This window comes from Copadichromis virginalis, linkage group LG10 (genome assembly GCF_057382275.1).
Source record: "Copadichromis virginalis isolate Kocher_CV1m ecotype Utaka linkage group LG10, C_Virginalis_male_GT1.1, whole genome shotgun sequence".
In the NCBI taxonomy this organism is placed as follows: Eukaryota; Metazoa; Chordata; class Actinopteri; order Cichliformes; family Cichlidae; genus Copadichromis; species Copadichromis virginalis.
In genome coordinates, this window is record NC_140627.1 from 11,187,770 (window position 1) to 11,212,793 (window position 25,024).

Below are 25,024 nucleotides of genomic sequence, written 5' to 3' on the forward strand. Positions count from 1 at the left end.
TTTTCCTGGATGCACTTCATTGTGCGTTTTATGGGGAAAATAAGATATTCCAGTGAATGAGCCAAAAAGCTCACAGCAATAACAGGATGTCTCACTAAAGTCAGATCTAACGGCAACTCAAATGTCACACCTAATACTTGACTTCCCTCACATTTTATGGTAGCTGCTCAGGAGACATCATTATTTGCCAGTAAGTCCGAGTCATGGTAATGACAGTATTCAGCTAGAAAGTTAATTCCTTTCACATGCATGCTTTTTCCCTTATGCTGCAGTGGCAGACATGTGGTTTACAGAAATAAAAAGCACAAGTTAGACAGATTAGAAAATAGCTAACTATATCCATCTGTAGAAATGAGTTCAAATAATAAACACCATCAAAACAAAAACAAGACGCTTGCATGAGGAAACATCTGAAAAGAAAACTCTAAGTGCGCAAATAGAGCAGTGGTTACCCTCACAGATTTCGATGTAGCTGGTTGCATGCAGAGGTGATATAAACGAAGTGTTGCAAGCCAGCATCTATGCTTTTGCATGCTGGCAAGTAGTTTAGTGTGAGTAATTTCAGTCTGTAGTGTACGTGAAGTAATGTTGTAGAGGACAGGGCGACACCCAGCGGTGAAAACGTGAAGCTACATCTTGGGTGCAGTGTTATTTCTTATCGCCGCCCTCACAAATAGATGGTGAAGTCGTGTAACAACAATGGTCTATCCCCCCTCTTTCTGTTTCATCATCTTCGGAGTGATAGCAGCTCATTTTCTGTTTCTTCGTCCAAGTTGTTCCATTTGAAGCGTGTGCAGTCGTTCATTTAGCCACTCTGTCAGAAAGCCTGTTTTGCGCTGACGAAGCAATTGGAAAGAGTCAGCGTCATGATAATAATGTGCAAAATGAAGCTTTGCTTTTATGTGCTTAATTTAGAGCTAGCGCTTGCTGGAGAGCTTTCTTCTTCTTCTTTTATTACATATGTGGGCTAGGAAATTCATATTTAGTGAACCGATAGCAAGAAATATGACCGCTTTAGCTACTCTTCAAAATAAAAGCCACCGGAAACGACGATGATAACGTTTTGGTTTTTTGATTGAGCATTTATTAGAATTAAGTAGAAAATTCGAGAATAAAGGTAAAATACTGCTTGATCTTGGAATAAAATTGTCGGCAATAAGATAAAATTGTTAATTTTCGATACTTACTTGGTTACCAGATGCTAAAAGAGAAATTATCTATCTGTTACCTGACACAAAAAGTAGTACATTCTCACAAATTGTGGCTTTACTATTAAAATTTCTATTTATGTTCTCAAAATTTCAACTTTAATTATTGTATTTTTAAAAATATGATCCTAATACTCCTTCATAGGTTTCCCTGGTTCCAAAACCCTAATTAGATATTGGCAGGTTGTTAGAAGTTTTTAGAGAGCAACCCCCCCCCCCCCACAAATCCCATTCTGTGATGTACATGAGTGTCTCAGCCACACCTGACAGTTTGTATTTTTGCCCTCTGGTTTCAAGAGACTTACTTTTCTGATACAGAATTTAGTGTGCGTAATTACTATGGAGGCGTAAGTTTTGTGCCTACTTTATTAGTCTAACTACAGTGAACGAGCTACATTATAGTTTAGCTCATTTATATGCTCATGCAACTGGTTGTGCATGCTGTTTAGTTTTCAGTGATGCGAGAGTCTTAATGTGAGTTTAAGGAGTTAAAAAGAGACTATAAACCAGACTGAATGGATGCAGAGGTGCACATTTTTCTGACTTCAGGTCTTAACATAGTCTTTTTTGGCACTCTTGCATATACTAAGGATCAATTAAGGATATCATTTGCATTGGTAATAACTGTATGCTTATTCACACAGGTCCCAGATTTGCAGTCACATTTGCATTTCCCCATTGTTGCACACGGACAAAGCGCAGGAAGCACAAATGAAAGCACAAGCTGTCATAGACACAGTTTTTCCAATATACATATATTTCATGATGTTCATCAATATAATAAGACATTGATAGATTTACACTACAATTATTTTATGTACTTTAGTTTCTCATTCAGTCTCCTCTCCTTTGCGTTGAGTCAACCTTGTTAAGTTTCTAATCCCATACCAAATGACAGCACAATAAATGTATCAATAAATAAAAGCAAACAGAGAAAAAACATACAGCCCAGCACATTGCCCGTGATCTTCCAGTCCTGTCCCTCCTGTAAGGCCAGATGACCAGGGGCAATATGGACCATCATCTCAGAAAACCCACTCCCAAAAAGACAAAAAAAAAAGAAAGAAAAGTCTTTCCTCAAAAATAAACTGATTTAAACAAAAAATATATCTGGTAGATACAAACAGCAATCTGATGTAAACTGTAGAGTCATTCTAAGCACTCTGGACTATTGAAAGGTAAAAATACTTTCCCCTGCCCTTCTAACTTCCCATTTTCTTTACCTTTACCCATCAGTGCTGACACACAAAAACTCAGTGACATCTGGAGTTATTACTAAACTGATGCAAAATAAAAACACAATATTTGGTTTCAAAAAAGGAACAAAAGAAACATGTTAACATATGTTAAGTAGAATATTGTGAATTGATAGCCATCAAAAGAACATTCAGAGACTCAAAAGGTTCCCTCCTATTGCTGCGTTCACCCCCTTTAGGGCTTAATGGCGAACATTTCAATAAGGTTGCGGATTTTGCGTTGGTCTCCTTCTTTCTTGCTCGTTTGCTTTCAAAATTTGAATTACAAATTCAAGAGCCCTGTAAAAAAAAGGGCTCCAAACACTTATTCCCCCTAAATGACCTGAACACAGCACTGAGATCACTGAACGGTCCTTGAGGCTGACGTAAGACAATATTCACCAGTGAATCATATTCCCATCCCGCTTGAAAATGAATGAGTCACAACATTTTAAAAAGAAGAAGAAAGTGCCACGGTGTTCAAATTTATGCACACTTCTTTTCATACAGACAGTAAAGCAACAGAAAAAGAGAGCAATCACTTCGTTTTCACTATTGTGACCAATAGGGTTGAGCTCTCACGGGACAACAGCTGGATTTATGGAGAACACACAAATCCTACCCCAATCAGTAGTGTTATACCACTTCAGTCCACTGTATGGTTAACTCCTGTAAGATGGCTAAAAGGACTACATCTGTAACCCAATGATGATTTGATATTGCCAAAAATATCCAATTTTACTTTTTCTCATGCAGTTTTTGTCCTTGTACATATTATGGTAAATTTACTAGTGGCTTAAACCTGAGGATATGGACCCCTTATCCCCAAAACACCCCCATATTACAACACCAAACAGATGCAGATTTCACTGTTTTTCTCGGGTTTGTCTAATAGCTGTAGTTTGTATCTTAATTTTTATGTCTTCTGAAAAATTGGCAGCACTGTGGAGACACACAAAAAAGAAGACTTGTGCTATAATTAGTTATAGGATCATGTGTCTACAAACTAGTTACAGATTAAAGAAGCTCCTCAAACCTGGATACACATAATTAGGGGAAGGCTAATGTAGTTTTGAGATTTGAAGCATGCGGTCCTCAAGTTTTGGTTTAACTTGCATACGTTTAGTAGGATGGCACACTCACAAGCCGTAACTGACACACCACATAAACAGTGTGTACGAGTTCAAAGTTCCTATAGGTAGAGTAAGGGTGTAAGCTATCTGAGACAGACTGGGATAGCTTGGGTAACATCTTCCTATCCGCTTGTTTTTGATGGCAATTGGCAGCATAAGCATGGAATTCTGGTCTTTGGTAATCTTCTGTGGTTTGCTTTTGCTTTGTTTGGGGATAAATATATGTGTATGTGGGGGGGGGGTGTTAAGGTTGGAACGGGCCAACAGTTCTGGTAACCTCTCTGTTCATCGTACTTCAGTGATCAAGGAAACAACGTGCCTTCACTCTGAGAGTTAAGCGGCCTAATCTGTCAGGATAAACTGGGGATATTCCCAAGACTGAGCTATTCTAACACACACACATGCACACACACACACACACACACATACACATTAAAGCACTTGTGCACACATACACTCACACGCGCAGACAAGGAATTTCGAAAAGTGAGTTGAGCAAAGAGGGGCAGGTTGGTTTACTCAGGTGGTGGGGAAGATAAAAAGACACAAGGCTGCTAAGGCTTTATACACATTTGCTCTGAAATGCTGTATTTCCTTCAAAACTAAATTTCAGGACTGTGGCATCAGTGGCAGTAAAGGATAAACTGAGCGGTTTCCTGTTGAGCATTTATCAATGCTAGGCCGGTACATCATTTCTCTAAACGCAATATAAACTTTAATTCACCACAACCTCAAGGGAAAATTCTAAATCATCCCGCAGCTGAGAGCGAAACCTTTTCGGCGGTTTTGAGAAATGAAATGTGTAAAAGGCCTTAGTGTCCCACAGTGTCTGAAAATTAAAAAAAAAGAAATCAAGTGCATCTATATTGCCCTGCTCTCCTGCTCCTAGAATAGCCGAAATGGTCACGCGCAGGAGTTAGATGCCGAAATCAAGTTACGTAAGAGTTCAAGACCAAACCAGTGAGGGCACCAATGAAAGAAAGAACTGCGATAACAGAAGCCTCTCCCTTTGATGCTTGGCAGTGTGTAACGCACAGAGCTGAATTACAAAAAACACAGCAGACAGAGGTAAAGAGGAGCTCGCTGCCAGTTAGCAGCAAATGGTACTGATTGCACACTTCCTCTTTACCTGTCTGTTTCACACAAAAATATACTATAATTAAAAAATAGAATCTATATATTTAAAAAAGAAAAAGGCCTTGACTATAGGGAGACACACCGAGACAAACCACTGCTCTAGCAAAATGCTCGTCTTAGGAATGCTACTGTTTGTTGTTTGTTTTTTTTAAATTGTGACTTACTTGTCTTGTCGCTAGCTAACCTTTGAAGGTTAGCAAACTGCTCAAGTAAATCTAAAACTGTGAATCTGACTAATTAGCCCCTGTCCCTGTTGCTAAATCTACAAGGCTGAATTGTCTTGTTTTATAATGTGCTCTTCATGTGGAGAGGTTTTTTTTTTGTTTGTTTCTTTGATTTTTACTGCACCAGGACCTGCTTTGGCCAGGCTATGGAAGAGCCAGACAGCGCCATCAAAAACAAGGTAGCTTGTGCATTTGAAGCAGACTCCTCTTCTGCAGTCCCTCCACACCTACTAAAAGTGTGAGGGGGATGGGGGGAGATTGTGTGACTGGAAATAATTGACACTTACTGAAAAAAAGTGACTGAAGACTAAGACTAAGGCCTTTTAGTGTCCACACTGGGGAAACGTTGCTGTGTGCGAATTCAACAATTTATACAACGGTACCTTCACAGAATACATCTCCAGAATATAAGTGTGAGTGTGTAAGATAATACCTCTAAAAAAATAATCTGGACAGTTTCAAAGTCTAATCCTGCCTATTGAAAATGTACCCTTACAGCTATTTAACTTTTTTCTCCAGTGGTTTGCACGACTGACGTTTTCGACAATAGGTTCATCGCATTTTTTGTTACTTTTTTTTTTTCAAGATACTTACACTTACATGTGCTACAGTAAGAGCGTTTGCACTAGACTGCAATGAAGGAATGTTTTCGAAATAAGACACTACGTAATATTTAAATAAAAAAAGAAACATCTACAGACATTGGTCCAAATGTACTATGGCAGTTTCGAAATTATCACAAGAAATTGAGGTGTCCAAGCATGCCGAGAGACAGAAGGTGGGGTGGGGGCATAAAAGACGCAACAGATGAAAGTTATTCAAGAGGGAAATTTCAAAAGAGAAATGGAGGTTAATGGGAGGATTACATGGAAAGGGGTCCGGAGGGGTGATGATTATTAGAGCAGTTTCACAATTCATGCATTATTTGTACGCTTGATGGATTATCAGTGAGCGTTAAATCGCTCAAAAAGCCATAAAAGAAGCTAAGACTTGATTTTTGTTTTTCACGGCATCAAGTTATCGAAATCCTGAGCCGAACAAGGAGTAACCTGGAGATTTTCTAAGGGCAGTTCTTTCTGCAGATTAGCTCCAATTTCTGTAACTTGATGTCACTTTTTTTTTTTTAAATGCAAGTTTTAGTTCTCTGGCTTGTTTTGCTGGATGCGAGTAACCCAGACAAGATGAAAATTTGTATCCCAGTTGAATGGAGGCGAACTCCACTGTGCAAAAATACACCAAAAAGAGAGGAGAAGCAAGGGGACGGAAAGATGATGAAAAACATGCAAAAAGTACACACTTCGATTAATAGGCAGTAGTTACCGCTGAAGCATACGTAAAATTAATACAAAAAATAAAAAGTACAAAATGCACACGCACCGCACGCACACACACACACCTACAAAACGGTATATATCAGAATAAAACTCTACAAAGAACTATATATATATCAGTTATGTAACAATTATCGCCAATCGTTGTTTCCTTTTCTGTTGATGCATCGTCACAAGTGTTTGGTTCTCAGTATGGCAGGTTAGAAAAGCCAAGAGTACCCAGAAAGGAGACAGGGCCACACACTCACAGGACAAATATTGACAGGGGTCCAGAGGCGAGGTGGTGGAAGTGGGGGAGCCGTGGGGGCCCTGACGGGTTTAGGGGTGTTATATCAAGGCTAATTGGGGAGATGTAATTATATATAGAGAGAGTAAATTAATCATCTGCAGTTAATTTTGTCATCAATTCGAGGTTGTTTTTTTTTCTGTAGCAAGGAAGTTAGGATCAGACTGGGGTAGGAGCAATTCTTCTTAGGTGCTGAAGTACACTGTAGAGACATAGAAGAGAGGAGAGGTGAAGGAGGGTAAATCGCTGCATGGGTTAGGAGATTATAAAGGCAACTACAAAGAAATGTATGTGTATTACAAATAAATAACACCATTGAAATAACTGTTATATCTGTTATAGAAAATATCAGTGTGCTTCTTACCAATAATGACGATGAGGACAATCACACATATCACACCCAGGATAATCATCATCTGTAATCAGCAGATTTCCAGAAAAAAACAGAGATTTTTAATAAAAACTCTTTAAAGCACTAAAAATATCAATATCACATAAATATCACATACAGCACACATATAATTTCTACCAGTGACACACAAAATTAGGCTCAAGAGCAAAGTTTATAGCAGAAACTGATGGTTGTAGTTGGCTCCATGTTTGCAGAGGCTTTCTGTTTCACTTTGATTTTTATTCTTTTCTTTTTTTTTCATTTTGTCTGTAAACAGACAGACATTTGCTATTCAAGTAAGGATGTCTGCATGACCTCACCTTGGCATTCTTCCACCAGTATTTATTCTTCAGTTTTGCAGCGCTGGTCTCAAACTGAGAGGCTCCAGCCTGCAGGGCATCGGCCCTGTCGTCCAGTTCTGACAGCTTCTGATCACGCTCCAGAACCTTGTCCACATTTACACGCATGATATCCACCACCTGGGGGGGAAACACACAGAGCAGTGTGGTGTAATCGGCCATCAACACAACATGACTGCATGTAAGGGTTACTAGATATAGGATATTGTTTATATATTTTTATAGCAAAAGCTGTTTGAAGACTTGGAGAAATGATAGAGGAGTCAAACCCACTACTTATTATTAAATGTTCATTTTTTTCAGTTCTTTTTTTAGTATGTGAGGAATGAATGAATGAAATGAAAAGCATGAATGCCTGGCTGTGTGTTTGCACTGTACTCACCTCATCCACCTGTGCCTGTGTCTGCTGCAGACGGCGGTTGCTGGTGAGGTTGGGAGGCTGATTCCCTCCCTCTGGTGCAGGGGCTCCGGCGGCTGGGGCAGACCTGATGATAAACAAATGCAAATATTCAATAGCATGTTCATCATGTTAAATTCCCACATTACTCTACAACAGAAATGGAAAAAAAGCCACAAGTGTTTTTTTTGTGATGCGGTGAAAATTAGTCTACAAAAGAATGAGTCATGCTCCCCAAAATCTTCACAAAAACCTAAAGAGGCCATCGAGTGTGATGCAACAGATGTGGAGGTTTCACAATGTGTCAGTTCTATATGCTAGTATATATCAATCCACTGAACTTGTCCTCTTGGGCTAGATGAGCCTGTTCTTTGACATTATGTACAAACGGTGACCACAGTGAGAGAGTGTCATTTCACAGAGTGGGAGTGTCATTTACCGCTAAAAGGTCAACATATGTATGTATATGTATATATATATATATATATATATATATATATATATATTAAGTCAAAAGGGCCCAAATAGTGAAACAGTTTGGGTAAAATGACCCTACATCCCAACCCAGATGTCTCTTCATCATTGCCATTTCTAAACCTCCTGTGCAGAGTTCCACCACATGGCAGTTTCAGAATAGTTTCTCTGCTTCTTTTTGTCTTAGTGAAAAATACTTAAATTTGTCACCGCTGATGCAAATGTCATTTATATCTATTTGAAACTTTAGCCTTTTCTGTGCTGCTACACTACTTGTGATTCAGGTATATCCATAGTTTTTGTAGTATATCAATAGAAATAAAAAATATCCACTTTGAATCCTCTATGACACGCATCTCATGACTGAGATGGAGAATGAATGGGCATCAGGCGCAAATTACAACCGCAAATATACTTTTTAATATTTTTTTCAGGAATAGTTTGTGGCTATTTTAAACATAACCTTTAAACATTATACAGCTTGATGTAGAATGTATAACGCGGTCGCTACAACTCCTGAAATGCAAGTGAGAAAGTGTTGAAAATACTTAGATGGAGTGTGATCTAATGCTTACCATTTGCTTCTATAAATCCAAACTAAATCAATGACCACAAAGTAAGATCGTGAACAAACACTCTATGATAAAGCTAAGCTTGTAGCATCTTACGAGAAATATACCTTAGCTGTAACTGAGCTACTTCACTAGTGCGAGGGGAAACTCTGTATAAAGGTCACCTCTGCACACTCACAAATGACTAATCCTTTAACAACAACAAATCCTTTCAAATAGTTTACGTGGTGCTGCTGGTGGTCCCTATGAGTCGCCAAGGAAAAATTATAACAGCTAAATGTCATATTAATAATATTATTTGCCTTAAAATACAAATATGTGCAAAATACTGATATTATTTTATTTTATCAGACTAGTATGACTACTATTCTATAACTGTATATTTACAGGCATGAATGTACAATAAAGTTGCACAGATATATATATATAATTACTATGAGCTCCCTCCAACTTTCCAATGGGTCCCACCATAAAGGTGTAATGTGTACAGAGGTTCACACTGTCATCACCTCTAAACTAGCACCAAGAAGAGCTGCTAGTGCTGTGACGAGGTTTCTCACCAGCTTTCACATCCTGCGAAAACTGTGTGCTGCTGATTTGATCAACCATTTCTCATCTGTGTGCAACTTCAGAACATAATCTAAAACCTTTAAAGTTTTAAAGTTAAGAAAACAAACTGAAAATAAACTAAATAAAGTGATTTCATGCTCTCTGTATTTTTTAACAAAGGATATATTGTTTTCATTTTAATACATTAAAAAAGGAGACATAGTTATTTTATAAATGACTCTATCAGCAATCTGTGTGCCAGTATTCCAATTCAATCACACTTTGAGATTGTAATCAGTGAAAACAACAAAAACAAAAAAAACATTTAATAAAAGATGCAGTTTGGTCTACAGTCCACTGCTAATGTCAGTTTTCCTATGAACGCTAAATATATATTTAACCTTCTTTCAAGATAGTGCTTTTAAAAATAGTCTTGCCCTGTGGAGAGCTGCTGCAACACTGATGGGACTTATTAAGGGGGGCCCTGATGATATGAGGAAGCTTTTCAACATTTATGCTTGGTTTCCTTAAGCCAGAGTAAGATTGGCAGATAGACAGACGTTTAACTCTGCAATTGATTTCTGTTTGTCGCTGTCACGGAAAAGCATGCCGCCTGATTTTCAGCACTGGAGAGCGACATTTCAGCACTGGACAGCGCAACAGCAGTCCACACTAAACTGTCTGATCCCAGCATATCTGTGCCAGTCTGTTTGATGCTGGGCACTGGATCCTAACCTACACGACTTTCATGTGTGACCGTGTACCCACACAGACCAGGAAACACGAAACATCCCTGTTCACCGCGAGCAGGACGGGCCTGTAAAACACCTACAGCACTGCCAACGTCGAGGGCGGGGAGGTTCCTTATTAGGGAGGATGTATTTTAAGCTCTTAAATGCACAATAACAACCAAATATGGCGACAAATGTAACTCAAAGCCCAAAAAGAAAACACTAACAGGCACGACGACCCTGGTAAATGACAGGTAGTGTGTCGGAACCAGGCTGCTTCACCCTTAAAACTGCCTGCTATGCTTATGCTGACAGTGAAGGCTGTGGCGGCTACTTTTCCTCAGCCCACCCTTTCTCACCGTGCGGTCAAAAACAACAAAAAATGGACAATAAAGGTGCGTGAAGAAAGACATTTACATGCTTCATTTACCCACGAAGACCCAACAACAATGAAATGTGGTGAGATATACAGCTGTCCGCCCTCGCACTACAATCGACGACATACAGTAGGAGGCTAGGCTATCCCCACCCCCCGCTGTAGGTTGCAAACATCACGTAAACTAGGCCTAAGACTAATTCAGAGCTAATAATAACAGTCTTTGACAAGTATTATGGTGTATTCGTCGAAAATCGTCGAGGGTGTGTTCAACAGGCTATCCAAATAGTCTGGCGCTGGTCAAACAGCTAGTATGGCTCGTTCAGCGTTATGTCCTTGCTGTTTCTAGAATCGGCCAAATCGTCACCTGTGACTGGGCAAGGGAAGAATAATGCACTGGAAATGTTGAACAAGGGGACACAGCTTTAGAGAACACGACGTCTTTTCCCTTCTTAATATTATTATTAACAATAAGAAATAAATAAATGTATTTTAATTAGCCCGTGGGTATAATCACACAGACGGTGTCCTTTTCAAATCAAACCAGTCCAAACTGGAAAAAAATGCGTACGTGCTGGCTCAAGTCAAATGTAGCTCACGGCAAAAGAAAAAAAACAACAACAACTAATAATAATTACAACAAGGAAAAAGACAGTCGACAAAAACGCTCACTGCACACACACTGGAAATAAGGCTAATAACGCGTTTAATAACAGTTAAACCCGACCCCACCGTCTGCTCTAAGGTTAGGCCGACGCGTTAGCCTCTTCACTTTTGGGTCATATTATCAGAAAGAGACAGCTGTGAAATGAGATCAAACTGCGATATTTCTCCATGATCAACACAACAGCAGAGATTAATAACCATCTCAGTTTATGACGGCTGAGGAACACTGTTCACACGCCACAAATCCCCACAAAGCCTCCCAAACACCAGTCGTGAGGACCAAATTGCAATTAAATAAATTCGGATTTGACAAAAAAAATAAATTAAAAAAAATCAGCGAGCTGTACTTACATTTTCCTGGTAGCAGGGAGACAGCTGTGCTCTAATCCGGACTGGAAATGTTAGCGCGTGCTAAGTGGCTGGCAGATGGATGTGGATGTGCCTTCTGCGCTCCTCTCTACCCTCTGGCAGCCTTTGGTTGGTTATTGTGGCGTTTGCCTGCCTATATATCCTAGGAGGAGCACTGAGTTTGAATCTGCCACTGAGAGGTGTCTCCTCGCTATATATTTCTTCTTCTTTTTTTTCTTTTTTAAAAATTATCTCTATGTCTACAGATTTGCGGCACCTGACAGGCTATTTACTAGAGCCCGGTGCTGTCGGAGACCGTGCTGTAATGAAGGTGTAATAACCCTCCGCCTGGATTAGGTGGACAAAGATGGCTCGGTGACGTCAATCGCGGCGACTTTCATGTTGAAATGGGTGGCCGGAGACTTCAAACACGCCATTTTAGCGCCCACAAAGCATCGTTTTCAACCGTGGGGGCTATTATTGGGGATCTGCTCGTGTTTCATTTAAATACATTGCATGTTGCGGTCACATTTGGGGTTCTAGCTCCTCAGAAAGGAGCTTTTTCTCATGGCGAGTCTGTCTGTCAACAAAATGGCGTTCCTCGAAAGGGGGTGTGGCGAGATAAGCAGTAGCCTAGGTTATCATTTATAGTAAATATGAATGTGGCTGTTAATATATATATATATATATATATATATATATATATATATATATATATATATATATATATAGATATTGTATAAAAGGCCCCAAAGTTCATAGAATAGTGTTACTGGTGTTTATAAGTTTATATAGGTTCATGTAATGTTCAGTCTTCTGTCAGTTTGGGCCAGCCGTGCCTATCTTCGATATCTCCACTACACACACACACACACACATATATATATATATATATATATATATATATATATATATATATATATATATATTCAAAACCATTTTTTGTTGCTTGACCTTTCGTTTTACTTAACTTCTACTAATCATCCTTGGGATGTAGGAACTGTCCACAAAGGTCAAGCTTGTCAAGCTTATATATATATATATATATATATATATATATATATATATATATATATATATATATATATATATATATATATATATATATATATATATCAAACTGGCTAGCTTTGATACTGTAACGTGTATATGTACAGTTCAATTCAATTCAATTCAATTTCAATTCAATTTTATTTATATAGCGCCAAATCACAACAAAAGTCGCCTCAAGGCGCTTCATAGATACAAGTTCATGTGTGACAGGACAGTTCCTACATCCCAAGGATGATTAGTAGAAGTTAAGTAAAACGAAAGGTCAAGCAACAAAAAATGGTTTTGAAACATTATTTTTCTGCAGCCTTTCTTTTTATTTTATCGTGTTTTGTAATCACTTCATAATAATGAAGGTTCTAATGAAGGTCCTAATTGGTCCTAATTGGACCAACCATCACCATGATGGTGATGGTTGGTCCAATTAGATCTTGATGACGTAGAATTACACCTTAAGGAAGTTTAAAGGTCAGCCTTTAAAAATAGTTATTGTTTGTAGGTCTTGAGAGCTCTTGACAGCTGCCCCAAATGTATTACCTTCAAAGATGTTCCAAGTTGAAGATGATAACGAGGCAGAGTTCAATTAATGTACTATAAACCCTAAAAGAGTGGAAGCTGCTCTCGCTGCTGCAGGATCAACACAGTGTATGGAAATCAATGTGCCTTAATTATGTTTTACCTTTGGCTAAAAAATATATATCTATAGTGTTTCCATTACAATCTGTGTAATGAACAACTGTGTTGCTGTGCAAGACTGGGGGCATCCTTGGTAAAATAAATAACACAAAGCGCAGTTAAATTTAATATGATCCTATGTGACACACCAATGGGCTTGTTCTGCTGCATTAATAAACCACACAAACTGAAATACCTTGCAAGACTAAACAAATGTAAGGTTGAAATGGTGAAAAACAGCCCGTTTTCTTTAATTCTCTGCGTTGGGTCCGTTGATAAGGTTCAATCATGATAAAAATGTCACGCTAGAAGAAAATTTAACAAGACCATGTAAATGTGCACTAGATTGCTTGTCTAAAATTTGGCAAATACAACTTATTATGGTGTTTGGGGTTACTGTTACAGAGCTGAAGAATCCTCTTGTTAGCCTGCAGCATATTCTCAGAGGAGCTGTAGGTGCTCACACTCAACCACTTGGTGGCATCAAAAGGCAGCGTTACTTCACTGCCCACCCCCTCACAGGCTAACTATGCACTGGTAACTATCCCCTTCACAGTGATGACCTCAGTCACGATGTGGAACATGTTGTACAGCTGGCACTCAATAAAAAATTGAGAAAACCCAGCTTGTTATTATGATGTTTTGTTTTTTCATTTCGTATGTATAGAAAGCTTTGAGACCTGAACACAGCTAATCAGCTGATGACGAAATAACACCTTTTTTTTTTAACTGTGCAGCTTAAGTTGTATTTGTAGACTTAATAATATGTTTGTTCCTTTTGTTAATTCTTGAAAAGACACAATTTAAATCGGCACGGATTTTCTACGTGTTTGCTTCCAGTACACCATACAGCAGATTTCACTGTCAAGCCTTACCTTTAGACTTAATTTTGATATCTTTCAAATGCACATTGGCTTTAATGACTTAAGAACTAAACTGTGTCATTTATTTGCACACTCATAAATATATCCATCCATGGAGTGACATGTTTTAATTTCAGTCTGTACGCATTTGCTGCCAGGAACTCTGTGCAAAACTGAATTGGAATGAAATTCATTGTCATGTACAGCCTGTAAGTGTTTATCCCACAGTGTGGATGAGGGACGAATTGCAATGTGGTTGATACAGGTGCATTGCTCGTATCCTACCATTCAGACATGCACGCCTTGATCTATTATTGATGGCAGCCGTGAGCTATGATGCGCTCTTAAATATTCAGGCAGACATGACCCTTTTGCACCCCCACCCCGCCACCCCTGCACTACATCTAAGACCAAAATGTTAAGAGAGATTTGAAGTATGTGTTACGTCTGCCCTGTTATGCTGAACCAATTTAGGCAGAAAAAGTCTAGATGACACCGAAACAATAAAGACTAAACCTCGACTTTTATATTTCGGTTCAAAGACACCCTTTCATGTTTGTGATCCAATGAAGGGAGATGACCTAACGACAAGCAAACTGTCAAAATAATTCCACGAAAGGTCTGAGAAACAGCTTTTAACGTAAAACACATTCAAAGACTCAATTGCAACAGAGATGGGAGATTTATTCTTTTGTTTCAAAGTGCCTTTTCTAGTAACATATGAGGTATACATTTTTGCGAGGCTCTAATGATTCAGCGAAGGGTTTTCTGTGACAAACAATGATATATGGCACTACACTCACAGCATGAACAATTTCAGGATGTGCCTGTTAAAACTCAGTTACGTCAGAGTGAGCATTTCATTCACAGTTATCGCCCCGTTTTGCTTTTTTTTACTTTCCAAATAATCCCAAAGATGTGCGGCACCAAAACTTCACCAGTTAGTCCCTGAAGCACAAAGTGTCTAAACAGCCAAAAAAACCATCCCTGGTGAGGCTCTCGACTCTCTGAGATAACCCTGTCTACATATTGCTTCTTTTTAAAAACGCAATAGTGCAAAAAAATCTCTGTGACAATTAACATTTACCTAAAAGTAAGCCCACAGACATGTGGGGCATTGCGTAAAGGAGTGATATTGCACTGCTATTCGACAAAAAGAAGGTATCATAGTGGTGCCAAACATCTTTCAGTACACCCATGACACAGGCACCCACTGAGGGGTGGACGTGGCCCGCTCCATGGCCTCCTCCACACCCTTAACACTTTCATCCACGTCGTTGTTGATGAGAACCACATCAAAGAAGTGTCCATATGTGCTCAGGATGGCGTCTGACTCTTTCTGGATCATCTGCAGATTTTCCGTCTAGGAGAGGAGATGTAGATGATTAGCAGTTTGTGGTTGGGAAATTTGGGGATTTTAAAACACTTGGATAAGATGTAGTACCTGGGGAGCGGTGTTGGTCGGTGCAATGAAAACTACCAGAGGTGCAAAATCAGCTGTCCGCAAGAGTTTCAAGGTCTGCAAGAAGGATTTAGTGGTAGTTTAGAAGCACGTACATCAGTGGGACAGCTTACGTTGAGCAGTTTGAAGAAGAATTTGGAGAGGCAAGGCGGACATGTGCAGATGAGGGAATAGGGATATTCTGTACAAGAAATGTTGAATATGGAGCAGTGTGTCTACTATCTATGTGTTGGTGTTGTTCCTGTATCATCACAACAACGTTAGTTTTGAATCAGCGTCGCAACTGAGCAGTTACATTGTTGTGATGTCATTACACTGCAAGGTGGACTTTCAAGTTTGGTTTGCTGTTAGACAAATTTAGGTTACTCACGTTGCTTCACCAGTGATAGTTTTTAAAAGCATAAGCTAGCTTCTTGTCTAATGCTAACTGAATGCTCAGACAACGTCATTTGTCAGTTGCGATGTTGATCCTGAACTAATGTTTTGATGATGTAGGAACAATGACAGCTTCGTCCAAGATGGGATATCAGATCATGTAATATGAAGCTGCCAGGCAGAAGGAAAAGAGGAAAACTACAGAGGAGATTTGTGGATGCATTGCAGGAGGACATGCAGAGGGTTGGTGTGACAGTGGAGGATGCTTGGGATGGGGTGAAATGGATTCAGATGATCTGATGATCGGCTGACCGCTAAAGGGAGCAGCCGGAAGAAGAAGAACTGATGAAGTACAGCGCATTTCACACATTTGATACTTTAAACATCCTCTAAACAAGACAAGATAAAGGCAAATATGAATTGTTTTTGCAGTGCAAGAGACTGACTCAAAGCACAGAAGGAGCAGCTTTTCCTTCACTTGTTAGCCCAGTTTTATTTGAAAAATAATTTGAAAAATGAAATCGTTATAAAAATCATACGTTTACCTGTAAGGAGTGTGAATTTCATTCAAAAAGATGCCTTTTGAGTCATTATTTAACAAAAGGGGATTTTAGGGGATTTTTAATAACTACTTCAGTCTAGACTATCCTAAAATATACCACATTATCACTTCTATACACTGTGCTGCATGAATATGAGTACAAAAGCAACTCACTGCAGGAGAATATAAAATTATCATCTTTGGTTTGTCAAAGGTGGATAGTAGGTTTAGCAAACACAGCTATAGCTACTGAAACAATAGCTAATAATATGACTGCTGAATCTGCACCATATTACTTTAACAATGTGGTTAGGTTAAAGGGCAAAAAGTTAGATTGGATATGCATTTTCTTTCCATTTGAGTGAAGCTAATTCATGTAGGTGAATATCTCAATTCTAAAGAACTTTAAGAAAACAAAAAAGCTCTCAAATTAAGCATAAAAACATTTAGTGAGTTTATGTAACTCTGAGAAATGGTAAAATAGCACTCCAGGGCAGACACAGTATTCTTTATTTAGATCAACTGCGTTGATGCTACATGAAAAGAAGTTTGGCGCTAACCTGTGGTTCTATATCCAGCAGAGCGATTTTGCCCTGCGTGTGGATCTTCTGAATGGTCTCAATTTTGGTGCCAAACATGAAACCCTGGAAGCTGCCATACTCCAGCAGCTCATTTCCAGAGATGCTCTTGGTCATGGCTTCATGGGAGATGAAGTAATATTCCTTTCCATTCTCTTCATCCTTACGTTGGGGTCTGGTGGTGTCTGCGCAAGAATGAGAGTTAAGAATTAGTGAGAATTAGCCCACGGATGGTAACAACCTGCACCACGTTAGAGGAATAAAAAGGCCTTACGTGGTGAAGGGTATGAAAACTTCTCGGGGTATCGTGTCAACAGTGCATTCTTAATATGACTCCTTCCAACACCAGGTGCCCCTGAGAAAAAAAGGCAGAATTAACAAAACAGTGCTAATTTTTTAAGGAAATTTTAATCAGACCCAAACTGTGCTAACTATGCTTTCATTACCGTTGATTAAAGATATACTTATAAGCAATTTCAATGAAGACACAATCTATGTTATTTTAACTTCTTGCTAAAGCATATTAAAGTTACTGTTACTTAACACATGTGGGCTAAAAGTGTAGGCTCTCAGCTATTGTAGTCCACTATTTTACAGGGAATCAGAGCTAACTGGACTCAAGTGACTCAAAACGGTTTGATAGACACATCTGAGCTATTCCTGTGTTATATCTCATTAATTTAAGCAGGCAAATAGTCTACAGCCGATTCCAAGTATGGCATCTGTTTTTGGAATTTACTGTTGTGAATCCACAGCATATATTCAAAAGGGCTCTCGATGCAAGTAAAGCAAGACATCCTTACACATCAATAGCAGTAGCATTAAGCGTGGCCTAACAGCTCTCACAACAACAACAACAACAACAAAAAAAAAAAACCCAGACCATGCTGGCAAAATGCATCATTAACAGACCTGGCAACCCATTAAAGAAAACAGTGGTGAATAATCACAGGATTCTTTTGATGCTAAAGACAAAAAAGCTGCACAGCTGCGCACAGCTGCAGTAAAAGTCTGACAAAGAATCGCAAACAAAGAAAATTTATTCTTTAGTTATGATCATGGGTTCCAGACTTCAGGCCTTCATTGCCCACAGAGGATTCTGGACAATGTTTTAACAATGAACATCTTATTATTTCTGAAACCCAGGAAAAAAGTGACTGATCTGAGGACTGTGCACATTTTCTGCATCTTGCTTGTTTTATTTCCTATTGCGGTGATGTGGAAAGCAAAAGGCAAAGGTTACAAACTTATAATATAACTGAGCTAGGAAGCTTACCAATAAGGACCAGTGTTTTCCTTTGAAAAGCTGGGAGCCGAACAACCTCCTCATAAGAAATCACATCCAGCTGGTCAAAAACTGCAGAAGAAGATTATTTTAGGTCGCACTAGAGAAGAAATGAATGAAACTGTGGGACTGAGAGTTGCAGTGTTCTACTTACTAGAGCTGTGTTTAGCTAGGTACTTGTCCTTGCACTTCTTTTTCTTTCCAAATGGACTGCAGGACTGAGTGCCCTCTTTGGCCTTGCTTTTACTGGCCACCCTCCTGCAGGGAAAACAGGTATTTAAGTTAGCCTGAGAATATCTGGTACAGTTCACTCTGTATTATAAATCAGCCACGACATTAAACCAGCAAACCTAGATCGTGTACATCCCTAACATGATGTCAAAAGCGCTCTGACCACATGGGGCATGGAAACTGCCATTCTTAAGAGGATCTTGTGGTTTTCTATCAATAGATCCTTGGGGTCCAATGACTTGAGAGTTTGGGTTTTGATGGACTGAGCTTAGCCTGGCAGAACCCGTGAATAATTGTTTTGGTTGAGCTTTGGGCAGTTTAAAACCCAGTCAATCTGGACCAGTTTTATTCTGGTGGTGGGGTGCACTGTACTGTTTGGAGAATGGAGATGCCAGGCAGGACACTTTCCAAACAGAACATTGCAGTAATGGCAGGTATGCCCCTCCCTGAGGCTGGAGGTTTCTTCCTGTTAAAAGGGAGTTTTCCCTTCCCACTGTTGCCAAGTGCTTGCCCATAGGATGTCATCTAAATGCTGGCGATTTCTCTCTATTATTGTACCTTACCTTACAGTTACGTTAAAATATAAAGTTCTTTAAAGCAACTATTGTTGTGATTTTGGCGCTATATAAATAAAATACAATTGGATTGATTTGTGATGTGATTGGTATATTAAAGAGTTTACCATTCTTGGAGCTCTGGAGAAGGTATGAGTCCAGCAAAGTCAGTAGCACTGCTCTCCACTCTGCCCTGCCACCAGTTTGGATCCTGCTTGTTGATGATCTGAATGATGTCCCCAGTCTGAAACTTCAGACCTGCCTCTTTGCATGGGATGAGGTCATCTGTGGCAGGGTCATAATTGAACTGAGCCCTCATGTACATCTGGAGATTGTGAACAAATCTTATTAGTTCCCCTGGCAGTAAAAGAACTAAAGATTTACAGTTGGCATTATGTAAGGTACTACTGATAACCTGCTGACCTTACCAGAGTGTTCAGTTATCACCCAACACTTATTTAAGGTCAGCTGGGAGTAAAGTTCTAATCTGTAGAACTTAATAGTTTATCTGAAGTCTACGATTCTGTGATTCTACTGATAACTGTGAATTCACCCTGAAGTAGAATACTAGTAAACAATTTCATGATATGATCTTGGACAGCTCCTTTCAAACTGTGGACATGGCTACATTTCTAACCAAGGGACAAGGTCTACTTGTGCGAATAAATAACTGTAACTAAGTAACTGTTTGTTACTTTTTATATCTCAGGTTAAAATCCAAAGGGTGCAAACTATGAGGAAACTGTCAAAGATCATAGCAGGAACACATGTAGGGTCCCCTCAGCGTAAATGATTACTAATGTTAGTAGAGTCCATGAACATGTATTTGTGGTTTCCCCAAGAGACTCCAGTAGAAGTTTACACAAGCTTACACCCCAAAATGTGCACAAACATTGATGCACTGGAGTGATCTGGGTCACCAAAAATGCTGTTCTCTGTATGGAAAGCATATTAACAATGCCTACATATTAATGCAGTGCAATCTTTAAAGTAAACTGCCATCACTGACCACAACAGGGACGAACTTTGATGCTGAAAAAAGAAATATATGTCAATTCTTTTAAAGCTATTTTAAGTTGATGTCGTCTGTACTTAAAAGTATGTTACAGGGCAGCCATTTTTATGCCACAAGAAAGATGTAAATGGAGAGACATGCTGTGGTCACTAGATGGCAGAATGAAACACACTACCAATGTGTTTCATGTCAAAAAGCAACAATGAGTGATGTTCTTAACATTAAAGCTAGGTTTATAGTCACCTGGTTTGTTCACTGACTAACAGCAGATTCACCTAAACAAAATCATTGTAAGCAAGTAAGATGCAGAAGAAAAAGACTGCGAGAAAAGTGACCAAACTAATACTTGACTGTGCTCTAATATGACCAGAAAAGCCTGCTTTCCTGGATTCACTCATGCAAATCTCAAAAGTCTCTTGGAGAGAATAAATATGAATCAAATTATTCAACATAAGCATCACAACACTAAAGCTGTGCATAGTCTGTCGGTCGTATCGTTACCTCGCAGATTCGGGATCGACTCTTCATGTTGGGTATGATTTTCATCGTGACGACTCCATTGGTTTCTCTCTGTATGTAAAATAGAAATGGATTTATGTTTTTATAGCACTGCCGAGTTAAAATGAAGTGCAAAAACTGTGATTCAGTATAGCTCCAAACATAAATGGAAGGACTTAAGAGCTGGTGGCTTACCAGGATCTTTTGTAGCTGATCTACAGTTTGGTTTGTCACAGTTTTTCCATTGATTTCTGCTATTTCATCTCCTTCGTGTATAGACCCTGAAAAGACAAAGAATGCAAACTAGATGTCTTACTGATCCTCCAGTACTATAACAACTAATCAGGACATCAGATAAAACTCCCTCGTGACACACTATATTAATATCTTTTCTTGCACAATTCCTGCAAACTGTAAAAAAACAAAACAAAAAAACAAAATGTGCTGAATCACCTTGTCTGTGAATCATCCCTCCATGCAATATCCTGGCCACCGTGCATCGCTGTTTCTCGTTCAGTTTCAGAGTGACCCCCTACAGACACAGACCACAGTCAATGAGGAGGAATCATTTCTTTCAAATTTAAAGCAGGAGTACTGAGTGAACAGTCGAGGCTGATTACATACCATTGGCTCTGAAGCACTCTTTTCAAACGCCACTTCTTTCATCCTGGGAACCTCTGTGCAATTTCTGTGTCCAGCACTGCCGTTGGTATAAAAGTCAGCCCCCTGATTCTCATAGTTTTGCATAGCTGCCTGTTAAAATGAAGAAAGAAAACAAATGAATCACATGACATCACAGGAAATGAAATTAACTAAAGAACAAGAAGCCTCCCATTATACAGGGAACCGAATTCAGTATTCTGTCAGATCAGATCATTAGCTTACTGCTCTTTCTAATAACGGCGGCGGACACTTTCTGCCCTCGTGAGCACAACAGCTACGTTTCCTTTGCACTTTCAACATATGTTCAAAGTTGAAAATTAACCAGACATTAAAACACACTTCATTAACCACGTCCACTCATCTGGTCCACCAGGTTCGTGTGGTCATGGATACCAGCAGTGTGATGAACAAAGCACTGATGTAGCAAAACGAATACACTACGAAGCATGCTGCTTGAATGTTTGCTACAGAAATCAAATGTGTAGATTTGTGCTATTCTTTTACACCAAAAGCGTAGCAGGACAACCTCGTCTGAGTTATTTCCCGAGTGTAAGCATCGCCGTAAAAGAAGAAATCCACGTAGCTCCCCTGACAAATCAAGACACTACGGAATTACATTAAATCTACTGAGTACAAGATAAGATACCACGTAATGACTCTGTGAGAGTAAAGTGCCCTCCAGGATCGGGCAATGAGTGCACCATATCAAAGCTTTTATAATTTGTTCACTTAACTGACATCAGAGAGATGATTGCCTGCATCAGCAAACTTTCTTGCGTGAATATGACACATCAGCACTGCTTCAGCAAAAAAAAAAAAAATTATCTACCTTCCATCATCAGCATTACAATAATCCAATCGTTATCACTGTCCACCTCACCAATAGCTTTAGCTGCTCTAAAGCCAACTCTGGGTTTAGAAACTACTCCTGCACTGATGAGCATCCAGTCAGGTCACTTCTCTGTGAGGTGTGATAGTAATTCATCAGCTGTGTGTGCTGTTAGCCATCGGGAGTGTTGAGCACCAGGAAAGAGTGAAAAGCTGTATAAGAAATAAATAAAAATCTTGATATTCCGATACACGATATGTATCTTCCCTCTCATTTCTTTTCACACACAAAAAAGAATCTGCAATAATGTCCGCTTACTCACAAATCAGCTGAACGTGTCTGAAGAAAGGAGCAGAAATGTCTCTGATCTCTTGAGGAATTAGATTTAGACTAGCACTAAAGGGTCATTTTAATAAAACCCACCTCATCAAGATGTTGACAGTGAGCTCTGTCAGCTCCACCACTTGGAGTGTAACAAGATCAAGATTTAATTAAAGGTTTGAGAAATGCTTCAGTAACTGGAAACAAGCTATCCTTCAACAAGTATGGTCAGGTCATGGCCACAGTTTTAATGCTGGTTTCAAGTTTGGAGGAGCATCATGGTAAAGAAAGAGTGTTCAAAGCGGCGGCTTGTCTCTTCAGGGTGAAAAACAGAAGGTGACAGGCATGTAGAGGAAGACCATCCGTGCCGAGATAAATTAATTCACCATAAAAATCTATATCAGTAGTTCCATTTGCTTTTCTGCACACAGTTGGGTTACTAATATAACACAGAATAGTTGATTATACTTTATCTTTCTTACATGATCTGCTGTTTTTAACTAAAGGAATATAAATCATCAGCCCTCCCCAATGAAGGGTTTACAGGTTTTTGTTTTCCTTCTATTGATCTCTTGGAGAAACACAGTGGGAGATTAATAGTTGACATTTGAACACTGTGTGGTTAATGAGCTTTCCACAAAAAAGGAGAAAAAAAAGGAGGAAAGAACTGCCAAAAGTTCTGCGTTTCCCACTTATCAACTTGCCTCAACTTGCCTTAAGACCTTAAATGCCTTATTGTCTATCTAAGTAGGGCAGTACACAGTTATTAAGCATGAGATATTAGAAGCATAACTCAGTGCAAAGGAGCAAAAAAAAGGGAAAAAAAGTAAGAAAGAAAGACACAAAATATGATTAATCAGCCTTAAACACACCATTTAAGATAATGCCCTCGTGACCTCAGTTAGAGACATGCTGATTAACACAGATCAGAAAGATATGTAGGCAAGATTGCAACTCAAGGCTATTGAACTGCAAACTGCTGATGTCAGGAATAAAGTTTCCTCTCTTTCACATTTCCCTCAGTGGCTCAGTGCTGACTTTTCAAATTCTGAGAAGGCACCGGTCTCCTGCTGGAAATCAAATCCAGGTCTAAAGTGTGCCAGAGATTTAACTCTGGCTTTCTCCCTTCCGACATATTCTAAATGTTTTCTGGGACATCTTTTCAGTCATACTTGTTAGCTTAGTCTTTGTTAGAGGCAAAGACAGTATTTTCATGACATACTCCAGGATCTTTAAGGGGAGGAAAATGCAAACAAGTTTAACAGTGTGCTTGGCAGTGTGGTGTAAACAACTTTTACTTGACTGATTCCTGAGCAGAGGCTCAGGGTAAGCTGTAAGCAAAATTACACAATATGTTTCAAAACTGTACGAAGGCACAGTCCCAGAAACGACTTCACAGCTGACATGTTACTTCTTTATGATCTTATTGCCGCTCTTAAATGCGTTCATATCACTATAGCCCAGCTGGTTAGTGAGACAGTTCATACTACTCTGTGAAATACAGGAACATAGTCTTATGATGGCTAAAAGAAAACCAACAAAAAAAAAAAACCCTTCCCTAATGTTTTCCCCGAGTTGTCAAAATACTTGCGTGAATTTGTGAGAAATGGAGAACTGAAACTGCCACAGCAATGTCTGCTGATTTCAAGCTGAGGCTGACCGATAGTGCTGAGCAATGAAGAAGCTGCTAAAGATCTAAATGTTCTTTGTTTAAGAGATCAACACATTCAGCTGCTGCAGTATGAAAACATAAACGGGTCTATTCTTAGAGATCTTGTTCGGAAATAAACAACGATCACATGTCCCCGTATCTGCTTCCCGGAAGCAAATAAGAACAGCGAAATCAGAGGGGTCTAAATAAATTAATAAGGTATATATATACAAAAAAGATCATCTTACCTTGTCAGACTTTGGTTTGTTTTGAAGGAGCTGCTCCAGGTAGAGATCGGAAAGGGCTGTCCGGGCGCTGTTCACGGACTCCAGTGTGACAGTGGGATCGTTTTTATTGGATTTTAACGTCATCTTTCCCGTTAGATAAAAAAAAAACATACACAGTGAACTCGATTTGCCCCCTCGATCAAAGTCCTCAAGACACTGGCCACAAACTGCTGATAAGGAGTGACTATGAGATAAGTCACTGTCGGAGATAAAAGTCCAAAGATGTGATCAGCAGTAGGTGAGGTTCATGCGATAACTACTGCAGGGACACCGCTGACAAAGCAAGTAAACATGCATCTGACTGCTGCTGTGCTCTGAGGGGCTGGCTGCTGATGCGTTCAAGTTCCCCGTGCGAGCTCAGGAATCTCATTATTAAAGTTATTATCACAAAATGAGCGGAAATCAGAGAATTACAAACGATAATGTAGCGCTTCTTATTGTTATTTTCTTTGGATATTTCTACGTTGGCATCGTATATCCCTATTGATCTATAGGCTTTCTCTAAACTGCGATGTTTATTCAAACATCATCTACCTATGTGTCACAAAAACCCTTTTAAAGATTCTTTGTTTATTTTTCGTTTTATTTTTTTAAAAAGAGTACAAAAATAATTCAAAACCGGTGCTAAATAAGCCTTTGGAATCTGATGGGCCAACACGGAAATCAATTTCCATTTTGAGCCCCACAAAATGCTAAATGTCCCACAGGCGGAGAATGCAACATTACCGC

The 25,024-nt window shown here is 39.2% G+C and overlaps 2 protein-coding genes across 2 annotated transcripts; both read right to left on the reverse strand.

Annotated features, from left to right (window-relative positions):
• Positions 1-1,942: 1,942 nt before the first annotated feature.
• On the reverse strand, positions 1,943-11,791 carry vamp2 (vesicle-associated membrane protein 2). Its single transcript, XM_085469791.1, has 5 exons — positions 11,421-11,791; positions 7,687-7,789; positions 7,266-7,424; positions 6,919-6,970; positions 1,943-6,756 (listed from the first exon to the last, which is right to left on the reverse strand). Coding segments are annotated over exons 1-5 (333 nt in total). The 5' UTR covers positions 11,423-11,791; the 3' UTR covers positions 1,943-6,739.
• Positions 11,792-14,625: 2,834 nt separating this feature from the next.
• mpp1 (MAGUK p55 scaffold protein 1) lies at positions 14,626-24,580 on the reverse strand. The gene is made up of 12 exons (XM_085469792.1): positions 24,257-24,580; positions 21,169-21,297; positions 20,998-21,076; positions 20,740-20,825; positions 20,548-20,616; positions 19,160-19,356; positions 18,401-18,504; positions 18,238-18,318; positions 17,236-17,316; positions 16,944-17,146; positions 15,450-15,524; positions 14,626-15,368 (listed from the first exon to the last, which is right to left on the reverse strand). Exons 1-12 carry the CDS (start codon positions 24,404-24,406, stop codon positions 15,192-15,194), a joined length of 1,431 nt encoding a protein of 476 aa, XP_085325918.1. The 5' UTR covers positions 24,407-24,580; the 3' UTR covers positions 14,626-15,191.
• Between the last annotated feature and the right edge of the window lie 444 nt (positions 24,581-25,024).

What these genes read in the sequence shown, in the direction of transcription:
- vamp2 (XM_085469791.1), bottom strand. An exon ending in CACAGGCACAGGTGGATGAG is followed by an intron (nt 7,425 to 7,686) that starts GTGAGTACAGTG and finishes TTTCCCCCCCAG; the next exon opens with GTGGTGGATATCATGCGTGT. An exon ending in ACTGGTGGAAGAATGCCAAG is followed by an intron (nt 6,971 to 7,265) that starts GTGAGGTCATGC and finishes TGCTGATTACAG; the next exon opens with ATGATGATTATCCTGGGTGT.
- mpp1 (XM_085469792.1), bottom strand. Translation starts at nt 24,406, where the DNA reads ATGTTTTTTTTTTATCTAACGGGAAAGATGACGTTAAAATCCAATAAA. An exon ending in GTCGATCCCGAATCTGCGAG is followed by an intron (nt 19,357 to 20,547) that starts GTAACGATACGA and finishes CACAATCTCCAG; the next exon opens with ATGTACATGAGGGCTCAGTT. An exon ending in GAAAACACTGGTCCTTATTG is followed by an intron (nt 17,317 to 18,237) that starts GTAAGCTTCCTA and finishes TTTTTTTCTCAG; the next exon opens with GGGCACCTGGTGTTGGAAGG.